Below are 27,547 nucleotides of genomic sequence, written 5' to 3' on the forward strand. Positions count from 1 at the left end.
TGAAAGCAATAATTATTTTTAAGATTCATTTTTACATTTATTTATTTATCAGGGGTGGGGGGGTCAGAGGACAGGCTGCAGGAATTGGTTCTCTCTTTGCCATGTGGGTTCCAAGAAATGAACTCAGATTGTCAGACTTGATGGATAAACGTGCTTGCCAGCTGGGCCATCTTGCCATCTAAGATAATAATAATCTCACAAGGTTGTCTGGATAAAAGAGGATACAATGGCAATGCTTGGAAACCACTTAAAACCATGTCCAAGACGGAACATGTTACCTATTCCAATAAGAATAGTTGCCAATTACCATTAACTAAGGGCCTAAAATACATGTCGGGCACGATGGCAGGTGCCTTGGCATAAATTCTAACCACAGCAACCCCGTCAGGGGTAACAATTCCTATCCTAGCTTTAACGGTGGCAAAACAAACCCAGAGGAATTCACCTGAAACTCACTCTGAAACGGAAAACATTTTAAGCTTTAGTTTTCCGCGTGTACCTGAGAAGTTTGTGTTCCTTGTCGGTAGAGGGGTTTGTGTTTGGGGGGGCGGGGGTGGCGGGGGTGGCAGAGGGAGAGCCACAGACTCAGGTGTGCCACTGAATGCCGGAGGCAGACACATTCCAGGTGAAACACATTCTCACCCCACCCCACCCCACCCCACCACACACACACACACACACACACACACACACACACACACACACACACACACACACTGATTGTTCCTCACCAACTCCCCAGCCAGGTCCCAAGCGGCCTTTGAGCCACATTTTTGGCGCCAGAAGACAGGAACAGCAAGAGAACGAAGTGCTGAAGGATGGGGGACTCAGACTTGCTCAGACCCAAGGGTTCTCGGGGCACCCCCTCCTTCCCCGCGTCCTGCATAACGGGCCATCTGTTCTGGGCTGAATAAACAAGGCACGGGAAGCGGCGGCCGGCCCCCTGCCCCCAGCCCCAGGATGGCACAATGCGCCTTTCTCCGAGAGGACGCCGTCCGGGCGCCTGCGAGCGCGCTGCATCTGAACTCCCCTCCCCCTGGCGGCGCAGCAAGAGCCACAAACCGACCCACTGGAAACCGGTGTAGGCTTGTTTGTTTTTTGCGTTTTTTTGGTATTTTTTTAGAAAAAGAAAACAAAAAAGAAATCCAACCAAGAACTGGGCGCAGCACATGGCGAGGGCGTGCGAATGTAGCGTGCCTTCCCCACCAGGACCTCCCCATCCCCTCGCCCCCCCAAATCTGGCTTCTGGTCCAGGCGAGGCCAGCTCGAAGGCAGCGCTGGGGGCCCGCCAGCGCCCCCTCCCGGACGATCCATGCCGCGGGGCACGGGTGTTCAGACGGCACGCGACCTTCACTTCCGGCTAGCCAGCTGGTTCTCCAGCTCCTCCAGGCGCTCTGTCAGCTGGGCCAGTGAGCAGTTAAGGAAGACCTGGGCTCAGAGATTTTTTTTTTCACCTGCCCTGCAGCCGGCGCCTCCAACCCCAAAGGATATGGTTCTGCGTCAGGCTCTCGAGCGCCCCCAGCGTGCGGCCCTGGAACTCCACCAGGCTTTCGCATTCGCAGGGACTCCGAAGCTCTGTCCCTGCGCCAATGCCCTCCTCTGCAAGTAGAGCACCAAGAGTCAAGGGTGTGAGGAGCCAAAGGAAGCCCACTGGGCTGTGGCCTTGACCTTCTGATACACCTCTACCAAGTCGATGATTGAGTATGTACAGGCTTTGGATTTAGACCTGGCCTGAGCCCCAGCCGAGGAGCCCCGAAATCCTGGGAAAAACTCAACGGTCTAAGCCTCAATCCCTGCTATCTATAGAGTGGATATAGTGAAATAAGCTGTCCACTGGTGGTTGGGAGGATTAGACGATTTGTGTATGTGTACTCAATCTGAAACTCCAATGTTTACTGAGATAACCAGGGAGCTTGCTAGAATCCAGATTCTGATTCAGAATAAGGATCTGTATTTTCAATAAGCTCCTAAAGCATGTTGATACTGAAGACCATGGATTTCACTTTGATTAGAAAGAATCCAGGGTGACAAACACTCTCCAAATGAGACATAGCAAACAACGGAAGTGTTCTATATCTGTCACGCCGATTCAGTAGCCACAAGCCACCTGGAGCTAGTTAGCCCTTGAAATGTGGCTGGTGCAACTGAAGAACTCAGTTTTTATTTTGCTTCATTATAATCTGTTGTATTTCATTATACACATGTAGCAACTGAATGCCATATTGACACAATATCTAAAACGATGCCGGGCACAAGTCAACCCTGTGTTGTGGATTTTAAGGAAACCAGCATTCTCAAACTGTGGTCTGTGGACACGCAGATAAGCATGGCCTGGGAATATGTCATAAAGACAAATAATTCAACCCTATCCTGGAACGACTGAGTCGGGGTGAAGCCCAGCAATATTTGATTCCATTGATTCTGAAGAAAATAATGTTTAAATTATGGGCCCACATTTACCTCCACACACATTTCAGCATCTGACAGTGGGGTACAGTTAAATGCGGTTGCCTATGTTTTCTTAACAGCACATAAAATAGCGGTGAATCTTACCAGAGATAGCATCACTATAAGTCCATGCCGTTTATTATTATTATTATTATTATTATTATTATTATTATTATTATTCAGGTGTGTGATATGTGTGTGAGAGAGAGTGTGGGTGCGTACCACAGCACTCCTGTAGAAATAGAGAACAGCTTTTGGGAGTCGGCTCTCTCCTTCCTCCTGTTGAGGCAGGCTCTTCCATTGCTTTTGCCTCCCTACCTATGTCCAGGCTAGCTGGCCTACAGCTTGCAGGTTCTTCCCCGTCTCCCTGACCCATCTTGCTGTGGGGGTGGGTGCTGGGTACAGATGTGAGCCATCACATCTGGCCTTTTGTGAATGTGCTCCAGGACCGAACTCAGGTCATCGGGCTTGCATGGCGACTGTTTTTACCTGCTGTGCCATGTCACCAGCCCCCATCTTTAATATTACAGGTAATAAAGTAGTTGACACAATTCTTGGCACTCGGCCTCCGTATAGAGTTACCATTACCAGTCAATCTCCCATACCTGGCAAACTACTTTGTGTCATATTACTTGATGGCCTCAATAACATTCTCAGAAAGGATCGCCTCTGACTTTAGAATTGTAGAAGCAGAAGGAAGAGGATCAGCCTAGGCTGTAGTACAGTCAGCCAATGAAGAGCCTTAACCAGAGAGCCCCAACTTGCCTCAGAAACCTAAAGCTGAGGTAACCTTGAGCATCCTCCCTCTTACAGAAGAGGGAAGGTGGGGAGGAGGGACTTATCCAGAGTCCACAGGAGATGACAGAGTCAGGACAGGAAAGGCCCTAAAGCCCAGTGATTCCAAAACACCTTAGTTAATCATTAGAGTCAAGAGTGGCGCAGGAAGGACATTCAGCAGCAGATTCTCCGCTCTGGGCACAGCCCTGCCGACCTAGCCCCACCGGCAGTGCCTGACACACTGGAAGAAGAATCCCATCTTGGGTCTGTGTTAGAATCTGAAGACCCTGTGGTCAAAATCAAGAACCTCAAGAAACTCTGTCCGCTATTAGGTCCAGCTGCCCCCCACCCACAGGCACATCTGGGTCAGTTTCCCCCCAGCTGAAGACCAGATGCATTAGAGAGATTGCATTTGTGGTCTACATCCCCCAGAAAGCACAAGCCACTGTGTTAAAACCCAGTCCTGTCATTTTGCCAAATCCATAAAGTTGAATTCCAACAAGTTGGAGGGTTATAGATGGATCCACTTACATATGCTAAATTTGGCTTGCTTTTTAAAGTTTTCTCCAGGGCTGGAGAGATGGCTCAGTGGTTAAGAGCGCTGACTGCTCTTCCAGGGAATCTGGGTTCAATGCCCAACACCCACCTGGTGGTTCACAACCGTGTGTAACTTCAGTCCCAGGGAATCCAACCCCCACTTCTGGCTTCCACAAGCACCAGACACATATGCGGTGCACAAACATATATGTGGGCAAAAGATGCACATAAAATACAATAAAAAATAAAATGACATTTTCTCAAATTATTCCAAACACTACTAATTTGAGCGACAAACCCTATGCTTCCTTGACTCTGATGTGTGCCCAAAGGGTCTTGAGGGTCTGATTCGTCGTCTGGGGGCTGCATTTCTGACAAGCTACAGTAAGGAGACAGGCCTGCGCTGGCCCAGGCTTTAACAACCAGCTCTGTGTAGAGAGCTGTAACTGCTGAAGGGTGGGTGAAGTGCTGAGGACAGGGCATCTGTCGGAGGCCAGGCAACCAAAGACCAGAAGCCCCAGGAGAGAAGCGCTCACCTGGGCAAATGCTGCCTTTGAGATTCTCCAGCAGGTGAGTCATGGTGCTAAAGTCTGGAGAGTAGGACACGTGCAGCTCCGACGGTTCGGATGCGATCTCACGCAGCTCTTCCTCCACCGCCTTCCCCACGCCCACAGCGTACATGACGATGCCTGTAGGGCCCAGGCACTCAAGAGAGAGAACACTGCTCCCCAGCCTCCACTCCAAGCCCACCCAAGCCCATCCCTTGCCGAACCTACCTTCCTCTTTGGCGCGAGCTGCCCACACGGAAATGTCGTCCTGAGAGCGGCCGTCTGTGAACACCAAGCCCACACGAGGCACGTTGAGGTCACGAGGCCGCGCACCCTGCGCCTCTGAGAAGCTGTGCTCTACCATGTGACGCAGTGCGAGCCCCGTCATGGTGCCGCGCTCCATGTACTCCACAGCGAGGACTGCCTGTTTCACCTCAGCGGCGGTGCCATAGCGGCCCAGAGGGAACTCGGTCCGCACCCGGCTGGAGAACTGCACCAGCCCGATGCGTGTGCCCTCGGGGGACACGTCCAGGAAGTCCACGATCTGGTTCACGAAGCGCTTCACCAGCTCGAAGTTCTGTGGACGAACACTCTTGGAGCCATCCACCAGGAGAACAAGATCCACGTGGCCCTCCCGGCACCCTGCGAAGGAGAAGGCTTGGATGGAGGGGTCAGGTCCTTGACCAGGAGAGCCACATACTCATCTAATTATTCATTGCCAGTATTTATTATATAATGCGTACCAGTTACATGTCCTGCTGTATATGCCCAGTGGTGTGCGCAATCCCCACTACCATGGTTACACCGTTTTCTTTTTTTATGATAGCCTTTGATGGTTTAGTGCTCAGTTAAAAAGCATTTTTAAAATAACCAACAGAAACAATACCACCTTAACTATCATTCATTGATGACCTGGTACATATCAGTCACAAGTCTAGGCATCATATTAGTATTAATAACAATGACAAAAACACCTCTTACTGATGTTACCATGTGTCAGGCACTGAAGCACACACTTTATACATTCTCTCCTTGAGTGTTAGCCCCGTTCTCTATAAACTGGGATTCTAAAGGACAAAGTAATCTGCTTCCATAGTTAGTAGTGGCAGAGCCAAGACTGGAAGCCTGGATTAGCTAAACCACAAACTTCTGGACCCAATCACTACAACATTGCCTCCTTTGTTCTGAACCAAGAGATTCGGAAGTACCAGAACGGGGTTCAACGACAAAGAAAACATAATCTTGATCCCTGAGATTGGGACGGAATGTAACGAGGCAGGCATGTCTGCCATCCGCTGCTGCAGTAGGAAACTGCACTGGGGGGGCATAAGGGACACCAAGAGAGGAATAAACCATTTTACCTGGAGTGGCTGAGGAAGGCTGCCTGAAGGTGCTGAGGTTCAATGTGGCCTTTGATTTGGACTGAATAACCGTGTAATTCAAAACTCATAAACCAGAGCACTTTCTCCTAATGTGATTCATCATCTTTGGGAGGAAACTGGGGTTAGACACACACATGAGGGTCGGAGCCTTCAGGAATGGAATTAATGTCCTTTCAAGAGTTTCTAGAATGCCTGCTTCTTCCATCCACCCATCAAGGGAGAACACAAAAAGAAAACTATCACACATGAGCCAGGAAGCAGAGCCTCACGGGACACTGTATCTGCCAGCGTCTTGGTCTTAGCCTTTCCCAGAGCTGAGAAATAAACATTTAAGACACTGTTGTGGTTTAGATATGGTTTGTGCCCAAGGGTCCATGTGTTAGAAGCTTGGTCCCCAGTGTGACAGGGCAGAGAGGTGATTAAGACTCATGAGGTCCTATGGTAGCCAGACTTTCTGTTGCTGTGACAAGAATACCTGGCATAAGTAACTTAGGGTGAAAGATTTGTTTTAGCTCACGACTTCAGAGATTTCAGTCCATGGCTGTCTAGCTCCGTTGCTTTTGCCCCGGGGTGATGCCAAATATCATGAAGCAGAAGAAGGGTGGAGGAAAGCAGCACCCTTCATTATAAGAGGAAACAGACAGGAAGGGAGCCAGAGCAAAACACTCCTCAAACAGGACATAGTGGCACACGCCTGCAATCTCAGCACTTAGGAGACTGAGATAGGATTTCTGTGAGTATGAGGCCAACCTTTGGTACTTACTGAGTTCAAGACCAGCCTGGAATACTCATCTAAACCCCACTCTTCAGGAGCTGAGGATGTAGCTCAGTTGGTAGGGTTCTTGCCTAACATGTACCAAGTCCTGAGTTAGATACCTAACACTTGGAGGCAGGAGAATTAGGAAGTTCAAGGTCATTATCAGTTACATAGCCAGTACATGGCCAGCTTATGCTACATGAAACCCTATCTCAGAAAAAAAGAAAGAGAGAAAGAAAGAAAGAAAGAAAGAAAGAAAGAAAGAAAGAAAGAAAGAAAGAAAGAAAGAGAGAGAAAAGAATTCTCAAAAGACACACACACCTAGTGACCCACGTTCCCCAGCTGGGGCCCATCTTCTACAGTTTCACCTCCCAACAGCCAAAAAAATCTACGCCCATATTTAATCTGTGCTTGAACTAATCAATTAATAAAGGCAAAACCCCTGTGATTCAATCACTTCCAAGAAGCCCAGGCTCTGAACATTTTCGCATTAAGGACCAAGCCTTTGATACATGATCCTTGAGAGGGAGCACTTTATATCCAAACCATAACAGGCCTTCTGAGAGATAATTAGGTCACAGAGCACCACCCTAGGAAGAAATGAATGCCTGTATGAAAGAATGGAGTAGGTCCCAAGAGACAAGATTAATGCCCCTGCCAGTGAATAGTTACAAAGGATGGCCACCTCCTGTATTTGATCCCTTGCACGCACACACACACTCTTTGCTCTCAAGGGCTCTTGTCCTGTGGCTGCCACCAACACTGAGATGTTGAGACTGTGCTCTCAGATCTACAGATCGTGTGTCACATAAGCTCCGTTCTTTATAAGTCACTCAGCTGTGAGCTTTTCCATTGTAGCAACACACAACAGTACCGCGACATACTAACCTGAATGGACTAATGCAGTCTTGAACACTGACTAGGACTTTGCCAAGACAAGAAGGGACATTCTAGAAGGTTGATAGAAGCATGTACAAAGGAACAGGAGCTGGGAAGCTCACGACACATTCGAGAAGGGACAGGCCAGTGTGACTAAGATGTTCAAGTGTGGAAAGAGATGGGCTAAAGAGTTGGCTGAAGCTGAATGGTAATGAGCTTAAGAGATAGTTTCAAAATTGACCTCAGCCCACAATGAAAAACGAGAATAATAATATATTATGGTGCATTTCACATTCTTACATGTAACTAAACTTCTGCTTCATGAAGCAATACTTAACTTTCCTAAATTCAGGAAACTATTTTCTCTTCTTTCCCTTAAATGCTGATTGTAACCCACTAATTTGGTTTCATTATCCATTAATGTGGTTGTGCCCAGCACTGGAAAAACTCAAGGGAAAGGCATTTGATCTTTATTTTGTAGACACTGGTGAGCCACAAAAGGATTTTGAGTGAAGGAGAAATATGATTAGATACAGATTTTGAAATCAGTCTTGGCAGCAAGGTAGAGGCCTGGTTGGAACAGACCCTGGGCACAAGGTTCACTCCCCAGCATACAAACATCCACACCACATCTTTGGGGCTGTAACAAGGGCATTGAGGAGGTTCAGATTGTAGGCAATGGAGCAAGAGCAGATCCTCTGCCTATAACTCACGGTCACAGCTCTTGCCATCAGCCTGAAGTCGCCTCCCCTCAGGACACAGGCAGCGGAAGGAAAGACCCTCACTCACACACTGGAACTCGCAGCCATGATCGACGCCATTGCAGAAGTCCCTGACTTAAAGGAGACACCAGGTAGGATGAGTCAGGTTAGACCCCAGCACCTAGAATCCCTTACTATTCTCTGCAAATATGAGAGACACTTCCTCACCCCGACAGCTCCTCCCGTCAGGCAGCAGGTCGTGGCCCTCTCTGCAGCGGCATTGTGGCCCCACGAGGGTGTTCACACATTCGTGCTGGCAGCTATGGTTTCCAAAGCCGCAGTAGTCGATCACTGAAGGAAGGAAGAAATAGCAAGATATCACTTCTGGGTGTAGTCCATCAGGGGCCACAGTCTAGGATGCTCACAGGGGTGGGTGAGCAGGGTTTACGTACCCCTGCAGCTCCTCTGGTCCTGCTGGAGTGTAAAGCCAGCTCGACAACGACAGAAATAGGAGTCCAGGGAATTGACACAGATGTGTTCGCAACCATGGGTTCCTTCAGCACAGAGGTCCATGGCTGGGAAGAAGAAGGGGTCTTCGATAAGGGCTGTATTTCACAGCGTAGCCACACAAACCTCAGAGAGGTTCTTTAACAAAACCCGGGGCTGAGGACCAGGGAGATGGCTCAGTCTGTAAAGTGTCTGCTGCAGAAGCATGAGAACCTGAGTTTGGATCCCTGGCATCGATATGAGCTGGGTGTGGTGGCTGTAACCCTAGCCCTGAGATGGGCAGAGACAGGCAAATCTCCAGAGGCCACCGCTAACCGTACTAGCTGACTGGTGAGCTCTAGACTCAGTGAGAGGACTGGTCTCAAAAAAATAAAGTGGAGCTGGTGTTGGGGGGGTGGCTCCCCCCCCCACATGCCTTTAATCTCAGCACTCGGGAGGCTGAGGCAGCAGAGCTCTGTGAGTTCGAGGCCAGCCTGGTCTATAGAGAGAGTTCTCGGACAGCTAGGGCTACACAGAGAAACCCTGTCTCAAAAGAAGGAGGAGGAGGAGGAGAAAAGAAAATAGATAAATAAATAAATAAATAAATAAATAAATAAATAAATAAATAAATCGGAGTGTTCCAGGAGATGGCTCCATGGGTAACACAACATTTGCCTCACAAATCTATGACCTGAGTTCAAAACCCATTTAAAGGTGAAGGAAGAGAATCAAGTCCACAGAGTTGTCCTCTGACCTCCACATGCACACTGTCTCACACACACACACACACACACAAACACACACACACACACACACATACACACACACACACACACACACACACACCTGCTCTCACACATCATATGCACTAATAATAATTAAAAATTGTTCAGTAATGATGAGGTGGGGAGTGGTTACTTGACATTGACCTCTGACCCCCATAGACATTTGCAGACACATACGTACACCAAGTTATTTTAATTAAAAAAATGTTAACACCCATGCCTTACCCCTACCCCAAAGTTCATAATTAATTAGTCTGGTGTGCTACCCAGACATTTGTAGACTTCTTTCTACAGGGTCCGGTGACATTTCCGATTTAAATCTTGGACACATCCCAGAGCCAAAGGGCCCTCTGCTGAGTCCAGCATGTGAAGGAGAACCCCATCCTCCACAGCAGAGTGTGAGGAGCAGGATCTTTGCCTATCCAACTATTCCCTCTCTGCAAAATGGAAACCCAGTAGGAAAAAGCAATTGCTGCTTCCTACTTCTTTCTGAAGAGGCAGGAGGGCGACCTGTTGCTGGATGGATTACTTTGATGGTTTGGATATGCAAAGATGGCCTAGATCTGAACTGGGGAGAGTTGTGAAAATTTGGGATTCCTGGAAAGGGGACTGCAGTGGAGAGGGTGGGGGAAATGTCACAAATAGGATGACGTTTCATAGCCCTGGGGGCTAAAGACAGCAATGGGAAAATCCCTGTAGTGGGATAATTGAGGGCTTCCAGGAACAAGGGCATCTAGTCACAATTACAAGTAACGTTGTTTTTCTTTGTGTGTTTGGTTTTACATTCCTCATATCCCTGCCCACTTCCACCTCTAACAAAATGAACACGTGTACACATACATAGGAAAGCAGCGCCTTCTGTGCACACATGTGTAAACCAAAGACTGTAACAAGGTGGCCACGTGGGACTGAAAATTTGAGAAAAGATCATAAGTAAAAAGAGTGCAGCAAGGCGAGGCATGGTGGGGTGTATCAGTTATCTCCATACTCTGAAGGTTGAGGCAGGAGGGTCATTAATTTGAGGCCAGAATGAGACACACAACAAGAAAGTAAGGGAGAGGCAGGAGAGACAGAAGAGAAGAGGGGAGGGGAGGGGAAGAGGGGGAGGGGAGAGGAGGGGAGGGGAGGAAAAAGGGAAAGACAAAGGAGGAAGGGGAAAGGAAGGGAAGAGAAACCCAGAGCAAGCTATAGCTACCAGAATGTATTTTCCAGATACCTTAGGAAAACAATGTCCACAGTAATCAAATGAGGGTACATATCCAACTTTTTTAAAGTTTGACTGTTGAATATTTATTAGTGTGTGTGTGTGTGTGTGTGTGTGTGTGTGTGTACACTGGTGTGCACAACTGTATGTGCACTCAGATCAGAAAAGGTGTTGGATGTCTTCCTCGTCCCTCTCCACCTATTCCTTTGAGGCAACATCTCTCCCTGGACCTGGAGCTCCAGTTTTCTCGCCTGTGCTGGAAACCAGCAGGCACCAGGGGGTCTTCCTGTCTCTGCCCACCGCAGAGCTGGAGTTACAAGCATTTGCCAGGTGCCGGTCTGGTTCCGGAGTGCTGAGATCCAAATCCCAGTCTTCATGATTGTGTAGCAAATGCTCCTAACCACTGAGCCATCTCTCCAGTCCCCCGAAGTCTTTTCAAGTTTCTAAACACAAGAAGACCCGGGTGGTATCTGGGTTATTGGGATCACATGACCTCTTTTCCCAGATTTTGAAGCTAAAATTGTGGAACTAGTTTCTGTGAATGTATAGAATGCTCCTAACACAAGGTCTGATATAATTAGCACTCTGTGTGTGGTAGAAAACACAGTCACAGAAATATACTCACCAAAATATGCTCACCAAAAAGAAGAACCCATATATTCATATATGTTTTTTTAAAGCCATATACTCACCAAAAATAAAAACCCAATCATCTAAGCAAGGCATCACACATCATAGCTTTTCAGATTATTAAAGTTAAAGAAAAAACAGATTTGCAGAGAGGAGGCTCCACAGAGAGAGCTAAGGTACAGAATGGAGGACATCCAGGGTGGAGAGTGGAGAGGGCTGCCCAGCTGAAGATATCCCAATGGTGTCTAAGTAACAGAAACTGGAAGGGGGCGGGAGGGGGGCTGGGAGGAGACAGAAGTAACAAGTCTGGGAGGTGGACTGGAGCCAGGTAGGAGACCGTGCCCAAGGGAGGAGAAAGGGTACAAAACCCACATTTAACTGTGGCGGGTCAAGACTCCTAGCTCTGGTCCACCAAAGGCTTGTGTGGCCCTAAGTAATATTCCCTCTTTCTGTGGTTTGTAAGGTGAAGGGGGTGTGCTTCTACTTCCAAAGGACTTGCTAAAATCTTGCTGTGGTGCTGGGCAGCCCAAGAAGGTTCAGGAACAATGGGGCTGCAGGACGGAGACAGCGCTCACCCACACAGTTCTTGTTGTCCGGTGCTAGCCTGTAGCCAGAGCTGCAGGTGCAGTAAAAGGTTCCTGGAGCGTTGACACACTGGTGTTGGCAACCATGGCCCCACTCAGCACACAGGTCCTTCCCTGAGGACACACAAGGAGAGAATCAGCAGAGAGCAGAGGGCAGACGTGTCCAAGGAGAGGGCTCAATGGTAGGGTAGGGGTAGGGTCTGAACAAATACCCAAGGATGGACTTAGGTAGGATATGGATTTGGTTCTTTGAGAGGGCCAGTCCAGGTGAGAGGCTTAGGGGAAGAACAAGACTTAAGCAGTCCCTTTGAATAGTCTCAGAAAAGGATACGCCCTGTATGAAGAGGGCGGGGCTAGAATAGGACCACACAGAGGTCGGGTTGTGCAGGAGGATGGAGAGGTAGATGGAGTAACTCAACCTGAGAGTGAGTGCAAAGCTAGCCCAGCATGCCTGTTTATCTCAGCGTATCAGGAATTCAAGGTCAGCCTCAGCTACGAATCGATTTCAAGGCCAATCTAGGTTACAAGAAATCCTGTCCTTGTCGTTGTCTCCCCTGCCCTCACCCCCACCACAAAAGTAACTAAGGGAGTTCTCATAGCTTTTGTAAACGGGGGAGGCGGACCGCGGGGCAGGGCGGGGGAGCTTAGAGTGGGAGGAACCACACTCTGGTGGGCGGAGCATGACTCCTGACAGACCATACTCTCAATTTTGAGGGTTAGTGATTCTGTTTGTCTGTTTCTTTGTTTGAGACAGGTGCTGTGGGATGTTCTGTATGTTCTGTGGGAGCCCTTCTTGGGTTCTTTGTGGCGTTACCCAGCAGGTCCGCATAGAGGATGATTAGGACCATGGGCCTGAGTGCAGGTGTCTGAGATGGTCTGCACTTGGCTGTGCTGGGGGATGGTCTGTATGTCAAGTTGCTCTGATTGGTCAATAAATAAAACCTGATTGGTCGTGGCTAGGCAGGATGTATAGGCAGGACTAACAGAGAGGAGATATAAAAGAACAGGAAGGCAAGAGACAGCAGCAGCCGCCGCCATGACCAGCAGCATGTGAAGATGCCGGTAGGCCACCAGCCACGTGGCAAGGTGTAGATTTATGGAAATGGACTAATTTAAGCTATAAGCACAGTTAGCAAGAAGCCTGCCACGGCCATACAGTTTGTAAGCAATATAAGTCTCTGTGTTTACTTGGTTGGGTCTGAGCGGCTGTGGGACTGGCGGGTGACAAAGATTTGTCCTGACTGTGGGCAAGGCGGAAAACTCTAGCTACAGACAGGGTTTCTCTGAATAACAGCTCTGGCTGTCCTGGAACTCACTCTATAGATCAGGCTGGCCTCAAACTCACAGAGATCCCCCTGTCTCTGCCTCCCGGGTGCTGGGATTAAAGACGTGTGCCAACACTGTCCAGAGGTGATTCTTGTTTAAAAAGCATTTGGTGTTGGAGTTTGACATTTAGTTTGTGACACACACGCAAAGTACATAGCTAGTCCCTGATCCAGCACAACTGGCCGCTGAGTGTTGTGGGACCAAACCTCAAATGTGATACACCACCCTGCAGGCGAAAACACCGCTACTGTGTAGCTGGAGGGCGGAGCAAAGCTAAGTAAGTAGTACTCCGGGCCACCCCGACGGAGAGGGATTGTCTGTAACGATGCAAACTAGAAAGTAGCATCTGCAAAGCCGGAGATCGACCGCAGCTCTAACTCACCACACAGCCGGCCCTGGAACTGCAGGCCAAACTCCTGGATGAGATCGAAGGACTCCACCAAGAAGACGTGCTGGTCCAGCGGCGGCGAAGCCATGGCGCGCAGAGAGCCCACGTCGGCTCGCTGCACCCCCACCGCATAGATCTCAATGCCGCGGGCACGCGCCTGCGCGGCCACTTCGGCCACTCGGTCTTGAGGTCGCCCGTCGGTCACGATGACCAAGACCCGCGGCACTCGCTCCTCCGGCGGCCGCGCACCTTCGGCCTCGCTGAAGGCCACGTTCATGGCATACTGGATCGCCAGTCCGGTCATGGTGCCCTGTGCCAGCGGCACCACGGCGCGGATGGCGTGCTCCATGTCCTCGCGGCGCGAGAAGGCGCCCAGGGGAAACACGCTCTGCACTTGGCTAGAATACTGGATCACACCAACGCGCGTGGCGTTCAGCCCCACGTCCAGGCTACGGAGGAGGCCCACTAGAAACTGACGCATGGTCTCAAACTCGAAAGGACGCACGCTGCGGGAGCTATCAATCACGAACACCAAATCCAGTGGCCCAGTATAGCACCTAGGACCTGCAGGAAGATGGGAAAGGACTCTCTCAGGTCAACTAAAGCTGACCTCTCAGGAAAAGCCAGAAAAAAAAAAATGCTGTTATGCGAATGAAACAGCGCCCAGCATATTAGCCTAACAAACATGGCTAGGATACAGTCACTCATCCATCATTGGCGGGGAGGGAGGCGGGTACCTGACCCAGGAAATCGCACACGTTCCTTGCATACAGCTCTGGGGGCGGTTCTGAGTCTGCATTATATATTGAGGAGTGGGCAAAGAAATGTCCCAATCTCCAGTGCCTACATGGACCGGCCAGATACCATGAATGAGTGAACTGTTTCGATTATGCCTAAGACACCACAAGCCTCTGTATCCACACTAACGTGGGTTGTCCCAGCAACATATTGTCATATATCCAAGTGGGCTGGACATTTAGCAGGTCCTTTTAGTAATTAGTTTTGTTTTGTTTTTTCCCAAGAAAATTCTCAAACAGGGGTTTTAAGTGGAATCTGATTTTTCCATGTTTTCCATATGTTTCAATAAAATGCAACACCAGGTGATCCGCTCAACACCCAAAACTCCACCACATACTGCAGGTGGGAAGCCCAAATCCAGGCCAGAGTGTCCCCAAGCCCTTGCTTTTCCTTCTCCAGCAGTGCTGGCTCCCAGTGGATGAAGGAACTGTTTCTGCCCCCTCCTCCCATGATGAGGGCTGGGCCCCAGCTCACCTGCAGACTGGAGCTGGCTTTCCCAGGGCTGGAGAAAGAACAGCAGCAGGGGCAGCAGCCAGCAAAGAAGGCCTCTCATGGTGCTTGTAGGGTGAAGTGTCACAGCCTGGAGGTAATAAAGCAAGTTTCCACCTCACTCTTACTCCAGGGAGTGTGCACTTTGTTTCCGTGTATGTTAAAAATGTCTTGCAGCCATGGTTGAACACTCAGGAGGCAAAGGCAGGCAGATCTCTGTGAGTTTGAGGCCAGCCTGGTCTACATAGCCAGTTCCAGGCCAGCCAGGGCTACATAGTGAGACCCTGCCTCTAAACAAAAGTCATATAATCATTTTTTAATGTCACCACTCTGGGATTGATGAAATTCACAGAAGATTCTTAGTAGAAAATGACGTTTTGCAGAACTACAGGACACCAAGTAAATAAAGAGTAGACAAAAACATATACAATTCAAAAGGGGATAAACGTTTTTATAAAAAGATGTTTTACATGGACTTTTTGTTGTGTGTGCGTGCACACACTACGACACACACGTGTGGAGGTCAAAGGGCAGTTGGCTGAAGTCGGCTCTCTCCTTCCATTGTGCAGATTCCAGCATCAGGTGGTACTGAACTCCGGCGGTCAGTCTTGACAGCAAGCATCTTTCCCCACTCAGCTACCTTGTTGGTCCCCAAGAGAAGCCTTTTCTAAATACCAACCAGGTACAGCGTTAAATGTTTCACACTCATTCGATGTGGCATTAACTCTCTACCCAGTTCTGACACTCACGGCTGTTGCTGGCCTGGTTGTACCTATTCAGAAATAGAGGCTTAAAGAAACTAAATCCTGCTGGCCAACCTCGCTACACTGTGATCTAATCCTGTCTGTCTGGCCTGTGAGTCAGCCAAGGTGGTACTCTCTTCTGCAGAGAAAAGCCATTCCCCACCTCCTCCCCCACTCCCTGAGAAGAGCAGCCCTTTGGGTTCTAGAGTCTTGTGGCAAGCCAGTGAGTGGGCCACGAACAAGAACCACCTCAACGTCTTTGTTACCTGCCTGCCCTTAGGAGAGGCCGCCAGGGGGCGCCTTCCGGGTCTGGCTTTCTACAGCCGTGGGAAGCCCACATCTGCCCAGCAGGTGTCCCTGCCCAGAGCAAACAGGCGCCTGGGGAGCCCCGGGACCTTGAAGATAAGGCTTGGATGAAATATATCCAGTGCGAGGATTGGGGGCAGAGGTGTGGAGGGTACGGAAGACAGTGGTACTAGACGTGCCCAGAGGGCAGCGAGAGAGAGAGGCTGGGGCCTCGACCAGCGGCCATGGACCCCATGGGGACAACAGGTGAGCCTTCACCCTCCTGTGCGACGTCCCCTGAGAACGACAAAGGACATGAACACACACACACACACACACACACACACACACACACACACACACACACTGTACGAATGGAAAATTTGGGGCCCAATAAGGCTGCCAGCTGGGCTCCAGGCACAGAACTAAATCTAGGCCCCTCTCTCTTCCTCCAGAGCCGCCTGGTTCCCTGGCACCTAGGAGTCACTAAGCCTTCCTTCCGTTCCCTACCCCACCCCCACACGGCACGTTGAGCCTGCTCTATCCATTTTTCTGTCGCTGGTTCCTGGCAGAACAGGCCAGCGCCCCCTAACCCGCCGCCGCCCCGCCCCCCACTTCCTTGAATGGGCCCATTCTGAGCAAGGCCGGTGTACGTCTCTGGCTCCAGACTGCCTTCCCATCCGGGTTTCTTCTCCCTTCTGGCTTTCCAGGCAGGGTAGGAGAACAAAAATCCCTGTGGCAGGGCCTGTCGTGGTAGGGTGACTGAGCTAGCAAGACGTGCCAGCCGCTCGCTGGTGGAGGTAGAAGGTAGCGGGTGCCTTTTCTAAAGTGGGCCATAGCATTCGGGGTTGCCATCTGAGTAAAGGTCCAGGGGACCTTTGAGACTCAGTGTTGGCTCTTGACTATGGTCCCTCTTACCCTGCTCTTGACCTAAGTCAACACGCACTTGCTAAAACCTCACCTGCACCCCAGGAATCTTAGAAAGTCAAAGTAGCTATCTCTCAACTTCAACTTTCCAAACCTGCCGTTCCCCTAGAGGAAAGTCGGTCCAGGGAGGGCAAAGGGAGTCATCGCTCCAGGGCTTACTTTGAAGTGGTGGCCCCCCACCACTGGACTGACACTGGACCCCAGCTCTCCTAGATCTAAAGAGTCAATCCTTACATTGAAGAAGAAGTTTCTCCGATGCCCTTAGGGTGGGGAACGTGAATTCCCAAGGAAGGGGGAGGTCTATGAGGTCAAGAGCTGACCAGGAATGGACGGACACTTTGGGAAGGTGCCAGAACCTAGAAGGAGGAGATTAGAGAAGGAGGGCCTGTGTGTGGTCGCCCTTGCTGGATGGGCATCGGGCATCGGAAAAGGCACTACTGCAGGTTAGATGTGGGCACGTAGGCAGCTAAGCACTGTCCCCCCCACGGGCTTTTCCGCCGGCTTTCCCTGCAGACCCCTCGGTGCCCCCGGGCCCTTTGACTCACCTGAGCCTGCGGGACAGCTCAGAGGCGCGGCTGCAGAGCGACGGGCCAAGCCTCCTGGGGAGTTGGACCAGGTAACGGCGTGGGCAGCTTGCCCTAGGTGGGGACCGCCAGACAGCTGGAGCGAGGCGAGGCGGCAGCTGCATTTAACCTGGGGGCGGGCGGGTGGGGAGGGGGAGCGCGGGCTGCGACCCCTCCCACTGGCAGGGGGCGATCTCCCCCTTCCTCTGAGCACCCGGGCTGGGAAAGAGCGGCGCCCCCTTGTCCTGCTACTCCCGGAGCTGCAGGCGCGAGCTGCGGGCCGGAATTCGGCTACAGCTGGAGTCGGGTGGCGACACTCCCGGCAGCCGGAATGCTCTGGAATCCTACACGAGACACTTCCCAGAGGAGAGCCCCAAGAGGCGGAGCGGTGCTGGCAGCCGCCTTGGCCTGGCTGGGCTTCGGAGGACGCGCCCGGTTCTTGCCCTCCGCTGTCCCTTCCAGGAGTGATGAAAGGCCGGGATTTGGCCCTTCTAAGAGAGTAAAAGGACTCAAACGGACAGCCTCGGAGTTCTTAGCTCTTTCCAGGGCCCAACATGCTAATTTCCCGAATATCTCCCACCATGCTCCGTTTAATTGCGTAAACTTTGTGAGAACCCATCCTCACCGGCTAAACTCTCAGACTGGCAAGCAACAGACCCCAGAGAGCTGAAGCAGCTCGCTCTACAAGGCCAATGTCCTAACTCCCTGTGTTCAAAGAAGGGAAAATCCCCGTAGCAACAAGCCAGGGTGTTGTTTGGGCATTAGAAAGTCTCAGATCCATCCCCATCCTGCTCACGAGGCTTGGGACCTCATTCACATTTACACTGGTCTGTTTGCTGGAATTGAGACTGTGCCCTGGACCTGGAGCCCGCAAAGGCCGTTTCCTCTTGTGTATTCTCCTGGGGTGAAGGCTTAATTACCATTCCCACAAAGCCCACCTCCATCTGAAGACCAAATGTAGGGCTTTTAAAGGCAGCCAGGAAGCCACCCACGCAGTGCAGCACCTGGGTGATCCTGGCGGGCTCTGTATAGGCTTCATGGAGCACAACTATTTAGCCCATGACCCAAGTCCTCCCCTTTGCCTAACATTTCTTCCCCAGAGCCCTTGGGGAATGTTAATCAACCCCAGTCTTCCACTTCAGCTTTGTGCCGATTCAACCCTTGACTCTCCTTCCTGTGGCTGGTTGGCCCATTGCCATTCCTAGGTCACCCCCAGAGCATGCCACCATCCTGAGGGAAGGTGTGCGGACATGCCTGCAGCAAAGATGTGAGCAGACTGTGTGGATCCTGCATGCCAAGGTGGCTCAGAAATCCTATGGAAATGAGAAGCGGTAGGTGACGCCACGTCCACTCCCGGGTCTCCGCAGCCTTCAGTCCCAAGCACCCTTCCAAACCTCCCACCACTTAGCTGCTTTTATGTCTTGAAGGCCTCAAGGCTGACACCTCAGCTATTGGCCAACCAGGGTTCTGTTCCTCAGCCGGCAATAGCCACCAACGACAGCAGAACTTCGCAGGGACTCTCAGCTTCCCATAGCCCCACCCACTATCCATTCTTTCTGTTCCTTACTAATTGTCACTCACCAGGCCCGTGGTCACTGAGGGGCACGAAGCATCCAGCTGCACAAGATTGACACCCAGCATCTTCACTGAGTGTGGAAGAGGCAGTTACTCCCCACAAATCAGCAAACAAGAAACTTCAGATTGTGAGGAGAGCTACAAGGAAAACAGAGCAGGGTCGCCTAGTAGAAACCAAAGGGGGACAACTTAGCTTGAAGGGCCAAGAAGGTCAAGGGGCTCTTTAGGAAGTGACATCATCGGAACTGAGGTGCCAAAACTGAAATAGAGCCAGACATGAAAAAGTCTCCAGGAAGCATCCCAACTAGAAGGGACAGAAAATGCAAGGACCTCAAGTCTACTAGTCCTGTAAGAGGATAAGAGAGGAGAGAGAAGAGGAGAGAGTGAGAGAGGGGGGGGGAGAGAGAATGGACAGAGGAGGGGATGTTACAGGAAATAAACAGGAGAAGCAAAAGTGTTCAAGTCGTGTGAAGACTTGGGACTTTAAACCACCGAAAGATTCTAATAGGGGACTATCATAAATTTACGAATGTTTTCATATAATATTGTTTAATTTTAATTTAACAATATTAATTTCAAATAATATTGTTTATTTTTATGTATTTGGGGGTAATGAGATAGATTCTGACTTTATAGCTCAGACTGCACTTGAACCCACAGTAATTCTCCTGCCTCAGGTCCCATCCCCTCCAGTGCCCAGTACCTGGATTAGGATTACAGACATAAGCCACCACACCCGATTTAGTTTAACTGGTTTTTAAAAAGATTTATTTATCTACATATTTTATGTATATAGGTGCTCTGTCTACATGCATGCCTGCACACCAGAAGAGGGCATCGGCTCCCATTACAGGTGGTTGAGCCACCATGTGGATGCTGAGAATTGAACTCGGGATCCCTGGAAGAGCAGCCAGCACTCTTAACCTCTGAGCCAGCTCTCCTGCCCCTTGACTGTTATTTTCACTGTTGTTGTTGTTGTTACTGTGTGTGTGTGTGTATGTGTGTGTGTGTGTGTGTGTGTGTGCCACAATTCATGCGGAGGTCAGAGGATAACATTGTGTAGCTGGTTCTCTTCTTCCACTTTTCAGTGGGTTCTGGGGGTTGAACTCAGGTTGTCAGGTTTACCCTGGCAAGCGTTTTACCTGTCGAGCCAGCTGTTATTTAGGAAGTCATCTGATTGCTGCGTGAAAAACAAGTCCCAAGAGAGGCAGTCACAAGGGAGGGACAGTTGGAAGGCCAAGAGTGGGGAAGGCAAGAGGTAGCGGCTAGGACCAAGGTGGAGGTGGAGGAAGCCAATGGATTCCAGATGTGTTTTGAAGATGGAGTGGGCAGGACTTACTGATGGGTTTAATAAGCAAAAGACTGTTCTGTGTTAATGGGATTCACTCAATTAGGAGAGGAGAGGGAACTGTGATTCTTTGGGTTGTGTGTCTTTGGCTTTGAGACACTTTCAAGACAGTGAAAATGATGTATCCAGCTCTCTGCGTGTTCCCAGGTTCTTCTGCCCTCCGCCCTGTGTCTACCTCGCCGGTCCTGGCTGGAGGGTGAAACCAGTGCAAGACCAAGGTGAGAGCGGGCTCAGGGACTGTTCTCTGGAGGAAGGACAAACTAATTCAGCAGCTGCAGACGCAATCTCGTTGCTCCCTCTGGCGGCAAGAACTAAGTTTGACTGGCACCTGAGTCTCCCCAACCCCTCCAGGGTTAATTCCCATCCTTTTCTAGCCCACCAATCTGTGGAGACCGGGCCCACCGTCTGTGGTTACATGGGACTGGACGGAGCGTCCGGCAGCACTCCCGAGACGCAGAAGTTGAATTTCGAAGAGCAGCCGGACTCAAGGGTGAGACGGCATGAAAGAGCATCCAATTCCTGCCCCCAGCCCTGCCTCTTCTTTGCAAAGGACTCCCCAAGTCCTCTCCAGAAGCCAAGAGACTAGCGGGGAGGCCAGAGAGAGTGGGTTCTGATCCAGAGCCTAGCTAGTGCGGCTTCTTGTCATCTCTGATGGGATGGGTGTCATAGCTGCGGAAGGTTGGCGCATCCGCTGGCAGAGAGTTGAGATAAAACAGGTCCCATCCCCATGAGTCCCGTAGGAATTTGGTTGTGCCAAGACCCTGTACATCTCCGACGCCGACAAGAGGAAGCACTTCCGGCTAGTGCTGCGGCTTGTGCTGCGAGGAGGCCGGGAGCTGGGCACCTTTCACAGTCGCCTCATCAAGGTGATCTCCAAGCCCTCACAGAAGAAGCAGTCGCTGAAAAACACAGACCGTGAGACGAGTGGAGTGGGAGGGTGCAATTCAAATCCAGAGCTGTATAGGAGGGAAGAGGGTGCAGGGGTGGAGTCAGGGTGAGAGGTGGAGTCTGAGTAGAAAGAAGGGAGGAGTCCGGGTGAGTGGCTGGCCAAAACCAAGAAAAAAGTCACCCGCATACAGAGATTCCCCACGGGATACAGGAAAGAGACCAGATAATCAGATTTGAGGATGGCAATGCCGGGCTCAGAACAGATAAAAGCTGTAGCCAGGTGCCAAACCCGGGCCCGATTAAAAATCACCTTAAGGAAGTTGTGTCCCAGATCCAAGCAGTGTTCTGGTTGGCCCTTGGTATTCAGGAAAAGTGAATGGCATGGTGACATAGTGTGATGGCTAAGAGTGCAGAATCTGAAGGTCTGGGTTTGAACCCGGTCCTGAAGTTTGCTAGCTGTGTGGTCTCTGGCAGGCTGATCCCTTAGCCGGCAATAGGAGAATCAACTGAGTGGATACATATATTTAGAAAAGTAAAGGACAGGGAGATGTCACCAGAATCTGAGTTTGGGGCCCCATAAAAGTTGAATGTATGTGGCTGCAGGCGCCAGTGACCCCAGCACTGAGCAAAGAGGGTCAGGCAGATCCTCCTCCAGCTCTCTGGCCAGGAAGTTCTAGAAAAATGGTGAGCTCACAATCCAGTGAGAGCCTGTGTCTCAGAAAATAAGGTGAAGATTAATAGAAGATGGTACCTAGGGTAAACCTCACGCATACACATACTCACGCTCATGCACACACATACAGAAAAAGAGAAGTAAGGAAGAAAGGAGGGAGAAAGGAAGGAGGGAGGGGGGAGGGAGGGAGGGAGGAAGGAAGGAAGGAAGGAAGGAAGGAAGGAAGGAAGGAAGGAAGGAAGGAAGGAAGGAAGGACCTGTTGTATAATAAGTTCAATGGAAGGAGCCTGGAGGACTAGGTACAAATGGCATGCCAACAGTCCATCCAGCATTAAGAGCAGAGAAGAAGGCATTCTGCCCAGAGCCTTATCCCCAACTGGTCTAAGTCCAGTGAGAAAATAAAGCTGGGTCTCTGAGCACCTGCCATAGGCTGGAAGACACGCTGAGCTCTAGGAAAGTTCCTCTGCTTTCACATCACGTGGTCTTTGCTTAGCAGCCAGCCGGCTACGCAGCTCCTACCTGCTTCACGCTTCCCCACCCCAAAAAGCCTCCTTAACTCAGCCTTTACCACATGGTGTTAGCATTTGGTGTGTATATCCTCCAGACCATGAACTCATACAGAGCAAAGCTGGAGCCGGTTCACACCATCAGCACCCAGCACAGTACCTACCCCAAAGCAGGTCCTGAGTGACTTGATGAACTCAGTCGCACCAGGAAGCTGGCAAGGTCAGAAGTCAAACGGAGCAGACCCTAGCTAAATGGCTGCAAAATGCAGATACCCATTGTGTCCAGGCCAGCGGGCATATTAGCCAGGGTGTCTCAAAGGACAGAAGATCATCAGGGCAGACCGAGGGACCACATGAGGCCAGGGCACTGATTCCACTCCCCTCACAGTGTGCATCTCCTCGGGCTCAAAGGTCTCCCTTTTCAACCGCCTGCGCTCCCAGACAGTGTCCACGCGCTACCTCTCTGTGGAAGATGGGGCCTTTGTGGCCAGCGCAAGACAGTGGGCTGCCTTCACACTCCACCTGGGTAATCACGTGAGCAGGTGCGGGCTGGGGGCTCCATGTGCGTTCGCATAGTTAATCAACACTTCAGGAAGGTGAGCAAGTGTGACTGAGCCTTGGGGAGGAGGACTGGGGCTTGCCCCTGGCCTCGGTGGCTCAATGACTAGCCCGGCTATTCTGATCCCAGTGGCTAATGCCCTTTAGGTGGCCCAGGGAGCACACCTTTGTGGAGATGACCACAGATTACATATCCGGGACTAGAATCTTAGTCTTCGCTTCTTCCTTCGTGGCCAGCAGTGGTGTGATGTAAAGCCAGAGGTGAAGAAGCAGGGTTTGGGGCAGAAGTTCTGAAGCCTTTGCTCTTTTCTTTCATCTCCAGCTGATGAGCGCTGTTCCCAAGGGGACTTCCCACCTCAAGAAGGTTACATCCGCTACGGCTCCCTGGTGCAGCTTGTCTGTACAGTCACAGGGGTCACACTGCCGCCTATGGTATGAAAAGGGACTTTGTATCCACACGGGTAACCACAGATCAGTACGGAAGTGTGGCCACTGTGGGCAGGGCTGGAGGGTGAAGCCTGCAGGCCTAAAGACACCTTACTCTCTCTTAGTGGTTAATGGGAGTGTGCCTGTGACCTCATGGCCGTCAGAGTAGAACTGCCTGGCTGGGAGAGCGGCCAGCCTCTGGGGCCCCCCTGCACCTTGCCACCCCTCTTCCTGACACCCTTCTGCTGCAGATCATCCGCAAAGTAGCCAAGCAGTGTGCCCTCCTTGACGTGGACGAACCCATATCCCAGCTGCACAAGTGCGCATTCCAGTTTCCAGGTGATACTCCAGGAGGGGGTGGCACCTACTTATGCCTTGCCACAGAGAAGGTGGTGCGATTCCAGGTGAGAGGTGGAAGCTCCTGAGCATACTAGGAAGAGTATAGGGGGCCGTAGGATAGAAGAGCTTGTCTACAAAGGCTGCTGCTTCTTAAGTAATAGTGCCGCCCATGGTAGATTAGAGTCATAGAAGGAAGAAAAAAAATCGATGTAATTACTATTAGTAAATAATACTCCTTCCCAAGGGCTTTTAGATGTTGGGATATGAAATTGCAGAATATATGAACTGGAGAGATAGCTCAGTAGTGAAGAGAACTTGTTGCTCTTCCAGAGGATCCAGGTTCAAATTCTAGCACCTACATGGTAGGCCATAACTTAACCACCACCTGTAACTCCAGCTCTAGGGGATCTGACACCTTTTTCTGACCTCTGAAGGTCACACACACATATGGCACACATTCACATATACATAAATAAAAAGAAAAATATTGCAGAATATAAATAAAATCATAGTAGGAAATAGTATTATCACTGAACAAAGTTATAGGATGTCAAGGCACAAAATCATACAGTGTGGAAAACAATAATTACTAAGTAATATTTCTCCCCAAAAATATTGCTCTGGAATGTTAGTAGATAGAATCATAAAATATAGAAAACAATAATTATAGCCAGGTGATGCATGTCTTTAACCCCAGCACTCAGGAGGCAGAAGCAGGCAGATCTCTGAGTTCAAGGCCTGCCTGGTCTACAAAGTGAGTTCCAAGACAGCCAGGGCTACACAGAGAAATCCTGTCTCAAAGAAGAAAAAAGAAAGAAAGGAAGGAAGGAAAGAAGTAAGAAAGAAGAGAAAACTAGTTTATTAGAAACTAAGCTGGTTCAAAGATTTTAATTTACTAAGTAATAGAATGTTAAACTCTTGGGGATGGGGAAATGGGCAGTTGGTAAAGTACCTACTGTGCCAACTCTGGCACCTGAATTCGATACCCTAGAGCTCACATCTACCTTAAAAATTGAGCATGATGGCTCACACCTGTAATCCCAGCACCTGGGAGGCAGAGACAGGAGAATCCCAGGGCTTTCCTGAGCCAATCTAGCCAAATGAGCCAACTTCAAGTTCAGTGAGAAACTGTCTCAAAAATAAAGTGGAAAGCAAGCAATGGCCACCTCCGACCTCCATACAAGTACACACACACACACACACACACACACACACACACACACACACACGCCTGTACACACATATATCGAACTACACAGTACAAATAAAAATACTGTTTTAAAAAGAATGAGTTTGGATATACATCCCATACAGTGTGAGGGGCTCACCCAAGCTCCCTGGGGCAGATAAGCCAGAAAGCTTAGAAGGGAAACGTGATGAGGCTGGACCACTAGCGAAGCTTCAGTTCCTTCCTTTGGACTTCTTGCCAGGCTTCCCTGTGTCCCAAGGAGGCCAACAGGGCACTGCTCAACGACAGCTCTTGCTGGACCATCATTGGCACCGAGTCGGTGGAGTTCTCCTTCAGCACCAGCCTGGCCTGTACTCGGGAACCCGTCACTCCCGTGCCCCTCATCAACACTCTGGAGGTAAACCGCATGCAGGGTGGTGTGCAGCAGCCAGCCTGCCGGCTCTGAGAATGGGACGGGGGTACTCTCCCTATGCATGCCTGCACACACACACACACACACACACACACACACACACACACACACACACACACTCCCCAGTCACCTACATCTGGTCCCATCCGCCCGCAGCTGAGTGGCGGAGGTGATGTAGCCACGCTGGAGCTGCACGGAGAGAATTTCCACGCTGGGCTCAAGGTGTGGTTTGGAGATGTGGAGGCAGAAACCATGTACAGGTACCGATGGGGCGGAGGGTAGCGGGGTGGGCGCAACTTGGCCCCAAGGACCAGAGGCTGCAATGTTTGCCCATCTTATCCTCCATGCCCCACCCGCAGGAGTCCGCGGTCCTTGGTGTGCGTGGTGCCAGATGTGGCGGCCTTCGGCAGCGACTGGCGTTGGCTGCGCACTCCCATCACCGTGCCCGTGAGCCTGCTGCGTGCGGATGCGCTCTTCTACCCCAGCGCCTTCTCTTTCACCTACACCCCGGAATACAGCGCGCGGCCGCGGCCGCCCAACGCGCACGAGCCCGCCCCTGATGCAGACGCGCTTCTCGAGAGCATCCACCACGAGTTCACGCGCACCAACTTCCACCTCTTCTGCCCCAGCTAGGCACCGCCCCCTGCGGCGGATGCCCACCCACAACTGTCCCTGGAAGGGGGTGGGTGTATATTCGGCTTCCTTGTCCCATTACTATGAAAGGGCAAGAGGGAGGGAGATTTCTCACCTGTCCTCAGACATATGGGAACTGTCAATCATGAGTGATGTTCTAATGCCTTCATGGTGTGGACTATTTCCTGGTTGTTGTTGTTAGGTTGTTTTTGTTTTTCTTTTGTTTTGTAACCTTGCAGATCCATCCTTCCACCTTTGTCTCTTTCTGGCTCTTCTTCCTGCATCTTTGACAGACTCTGGGGATCCAAGCCCAGGGGATTTGACCTCAAGGCATCTGTGTCCCCACTTGAAAACAAGTCACATGAAGTACAGCTAGCATGTCTTGGATGCTGATCCTACCTGGGGTCCCTCTTAGGGCTAGGCATCTCCTGGCTACACATCCTATGGCCCCTTACCTGGGTTTGATCTCTGGTCCACATTAGAGGTCAGGCAGAGGCCTAGGACAGATGTCAGGTTTTGCCTTTTTCACTGTACCCACGGCCACTTCTCCTTCAGGCCCAATAGGAAGCAGCCTACAGATAAAGAGCGATCTATATTTCAGGTATAGAGAATGAGAACGCACTGCGGCAGGGGCTGAGGGGAATTTGGGCTGCTGGGTGCTCCCCAGGTTCTGTCCAATCAGAGTCTGATGGAACGGGTACCTTTATGACTCTGTGGGAAGAAATGTTATTCGAGGCAGCAGATAACTTAAGCCTAGGGACCATCTGAAAACCCTGGCAGCCAGCAACTAGCTATACCCACCCCCAGCCCCCATGCCAATCAAGAAGCTACCGCAGACTCAGAGGCAAACACAGGGCCTCTTCAGACCAAAACTTTCCCAGATCAAGGCAGAGAGAAGTTATGGGACAACTGAGAAATAATGGAACTGAGAAATGGGCCTCTGAGCATGGGGCCCATGGCCAGAACTACAGACTATCTCTGGCCAGCCTTCCCTTTCCCTTCCTACTCTGTGATTATATGAAAAAGGAAATTGGGTAGGATCCTGGCTTGGACTGTGAAAACCAAGGACATAGAAACAATGGTTGTCAGTTTCTGGTCTTGCCTGGTAGGGAGAACTGATTTGAAATATGGGCTCAGTCTCTGGCCTTACCACCCTGAACATGCTAGATCTTATCTGAAATGTGGGTTCAAAGCTCTAGTGATCTGGAACTTTCCTTAACCCTTGGAGGAAGAGCTCATTTCCTGTAAGCCTCCCCACCCCCAAATGTGGAAAGTCCCATAAGAAAGCAGCGATAAGATTTGTTGATGCAGGGGGGCGGGGCACACACCTTTAGTCCCATCTCTCGGGAGGCAGAGGCAGGCAGATCTCTATGAGAGTTTGAGACCAGCCTGGTCTACAGAGTGACTTCCAGGACACCCAGGGCTACACAGAGAAATCCTTTCTTGAATAAAGAAAGAAGGAAGGAAGGAAGGAAAGAAAGGAAAGGAAAGGAAAGGAAAGGAAAGGAAAGGAAAGGAAAGGAAAGGAAAGGAAAGGAAAGGAAAGGAAAGGAAAGGAAAGGAAAGGAAAGGAAAGGAAAAAAGAGAGACTCCATAGAGTCTTCACTGATTTCTTTTCCTTTTTTTTCTTTCTTTTCTTTTTTGGTCTTCACTGATTTCTGTCTACTATCAACAAGCTGAAATTCACCATGAAAGACAAGGAGGAAGAAACTTGCTCAAAGCCCATGTGGCCCCTGACAGTGACTCTTGGCTAAGAAACACAG

At 50.5% G+C, this 27,547-nt stretch overlaps 2 protein-coding genes across 2 annotated transcripts; one reads left to right on the plus strand and one right to left on the minus strand.

The window, feature by feature from the left end:
- Positions 1 to 1,082: 1,082 nt before the first annotated feature.
- Matn4 (matrilin 4) lies at positions 1,083 to 17,625 on the minus strand. The gene is made up of 11 exons (XM_028868447.2): positions 17,220 to 17,625; positions 14,705 to 14,810; positions 13,427 to 13,996; positions 11,710 to 11,832; positions 8,482 to 8,604; positions 8,258 to 8,380; positions 8,042 to 8,164; positions 4,539 to 4,952; positions 4,299 to 4,451; positions 1,492 to 1,599; positions 1,083 to 1,409 (listed from the first exon to the last, which is right to left on the minus strand). Exons 2-11 carry the CDS (start codon positions 14,781 to 14,783, stop codon positions 1,351 to 1,353), a joined length of 1,875 nt encoding a protein of 624 aa, XP_028724280.1. The 5' UTR covers positions 14,784 to 14,810; positions 17,220 to 17,625; the 3' UTR covers positions 1,083 to 1,350.
- On the plus strand, positions 15,905 to 26,035 carry Rbpjl (recombination signal binding protein for immunoglobulin kappa J region like). Its single transcript, XM_028868448.2, has 12 exons — positions 15,905 to 16,014; positions 17,188 to 17,290; positions 18,443 to 18,568; positions 20,308 to 20,378; positions 20,535 to 20,650; positions 20,901 to 21,075; positions 22,616 to 22,753; positions 23,108 to 23,217; positions 23,463 to 23,615; positions 24,981 to 25,136; positions 25,308 to 25,411; positions 25,511 to 26,035. Exons 1-12 carry the CDS (start codon positions 15,993 to 15,995, stop codon positions 25,782 to 25,784), a joined length of 1,548 nt encoding a protein of 515 aa, XP_028724281.1. The 5' UTR covers positions 15,905 to 15,992; the 3' UTR covers positions 25,785 to 26,035.
- Positions 26,036 to 27,547: the final 1,512 nt, after the last annotated feature.

This window comes from Peromyscus leucopus, chromosome 4 (genome assembly GCF_004664715.2).
Source record: "Peromyscus leucopus breed LL Stock chromosome 4, UCI_PerLeu_2.1, whole genome shotgun sequence".
In the NCBI taxonomy this organism is placed as follows: Eukaryota; Metazoa; Chordata; class Mammalia; order Rodentia; family Cricetidae; genus Peromyscus; species Peromyscus leucopus.

Coding starts and splice junctions, on each gene's coding strand:
- Matn4 (XM_028868447.2), bottom strand. CDS start 14,783: ATGAGAGGCCTTCTTTGCTGGCTGCTGCCCCTGCTGCTGTTCTTTCTC. Junction 4,452..4,538: donor AGCTCGCGCCAAAGAGGAAG/GTAGGTTCGGCA, acceptor TGGGCCCTACAG/GCATCGTCATGTACGCTGTG. Junction 1,600..4,298: donor CAAAGGCAGCATTTGCCCAG/GTGAGCGCTTCT, acceptor CTCTACTTGCAG/AGGAGGGCATTGGCGCAGGG.
- Rbpjl (XM_028868448.2), top strand. CDS start 15,993: ATGGACCCCATGGGGACAACAG. Junction 17,291..18,442: donor CTCCTGGGGAGTTGGACCAG/GTAACGGCGTGG, acceptor TGCCATTCCTAG/GTCACCCCCAGAGCATGCCA. Junction 20,379..20,534: donor GAAACCAGTGCAAGACCAAG/GTGAGAGCGGGC, acceptor ATCCTTTTCTAG/CCCACCAATCTGTGGAGACC.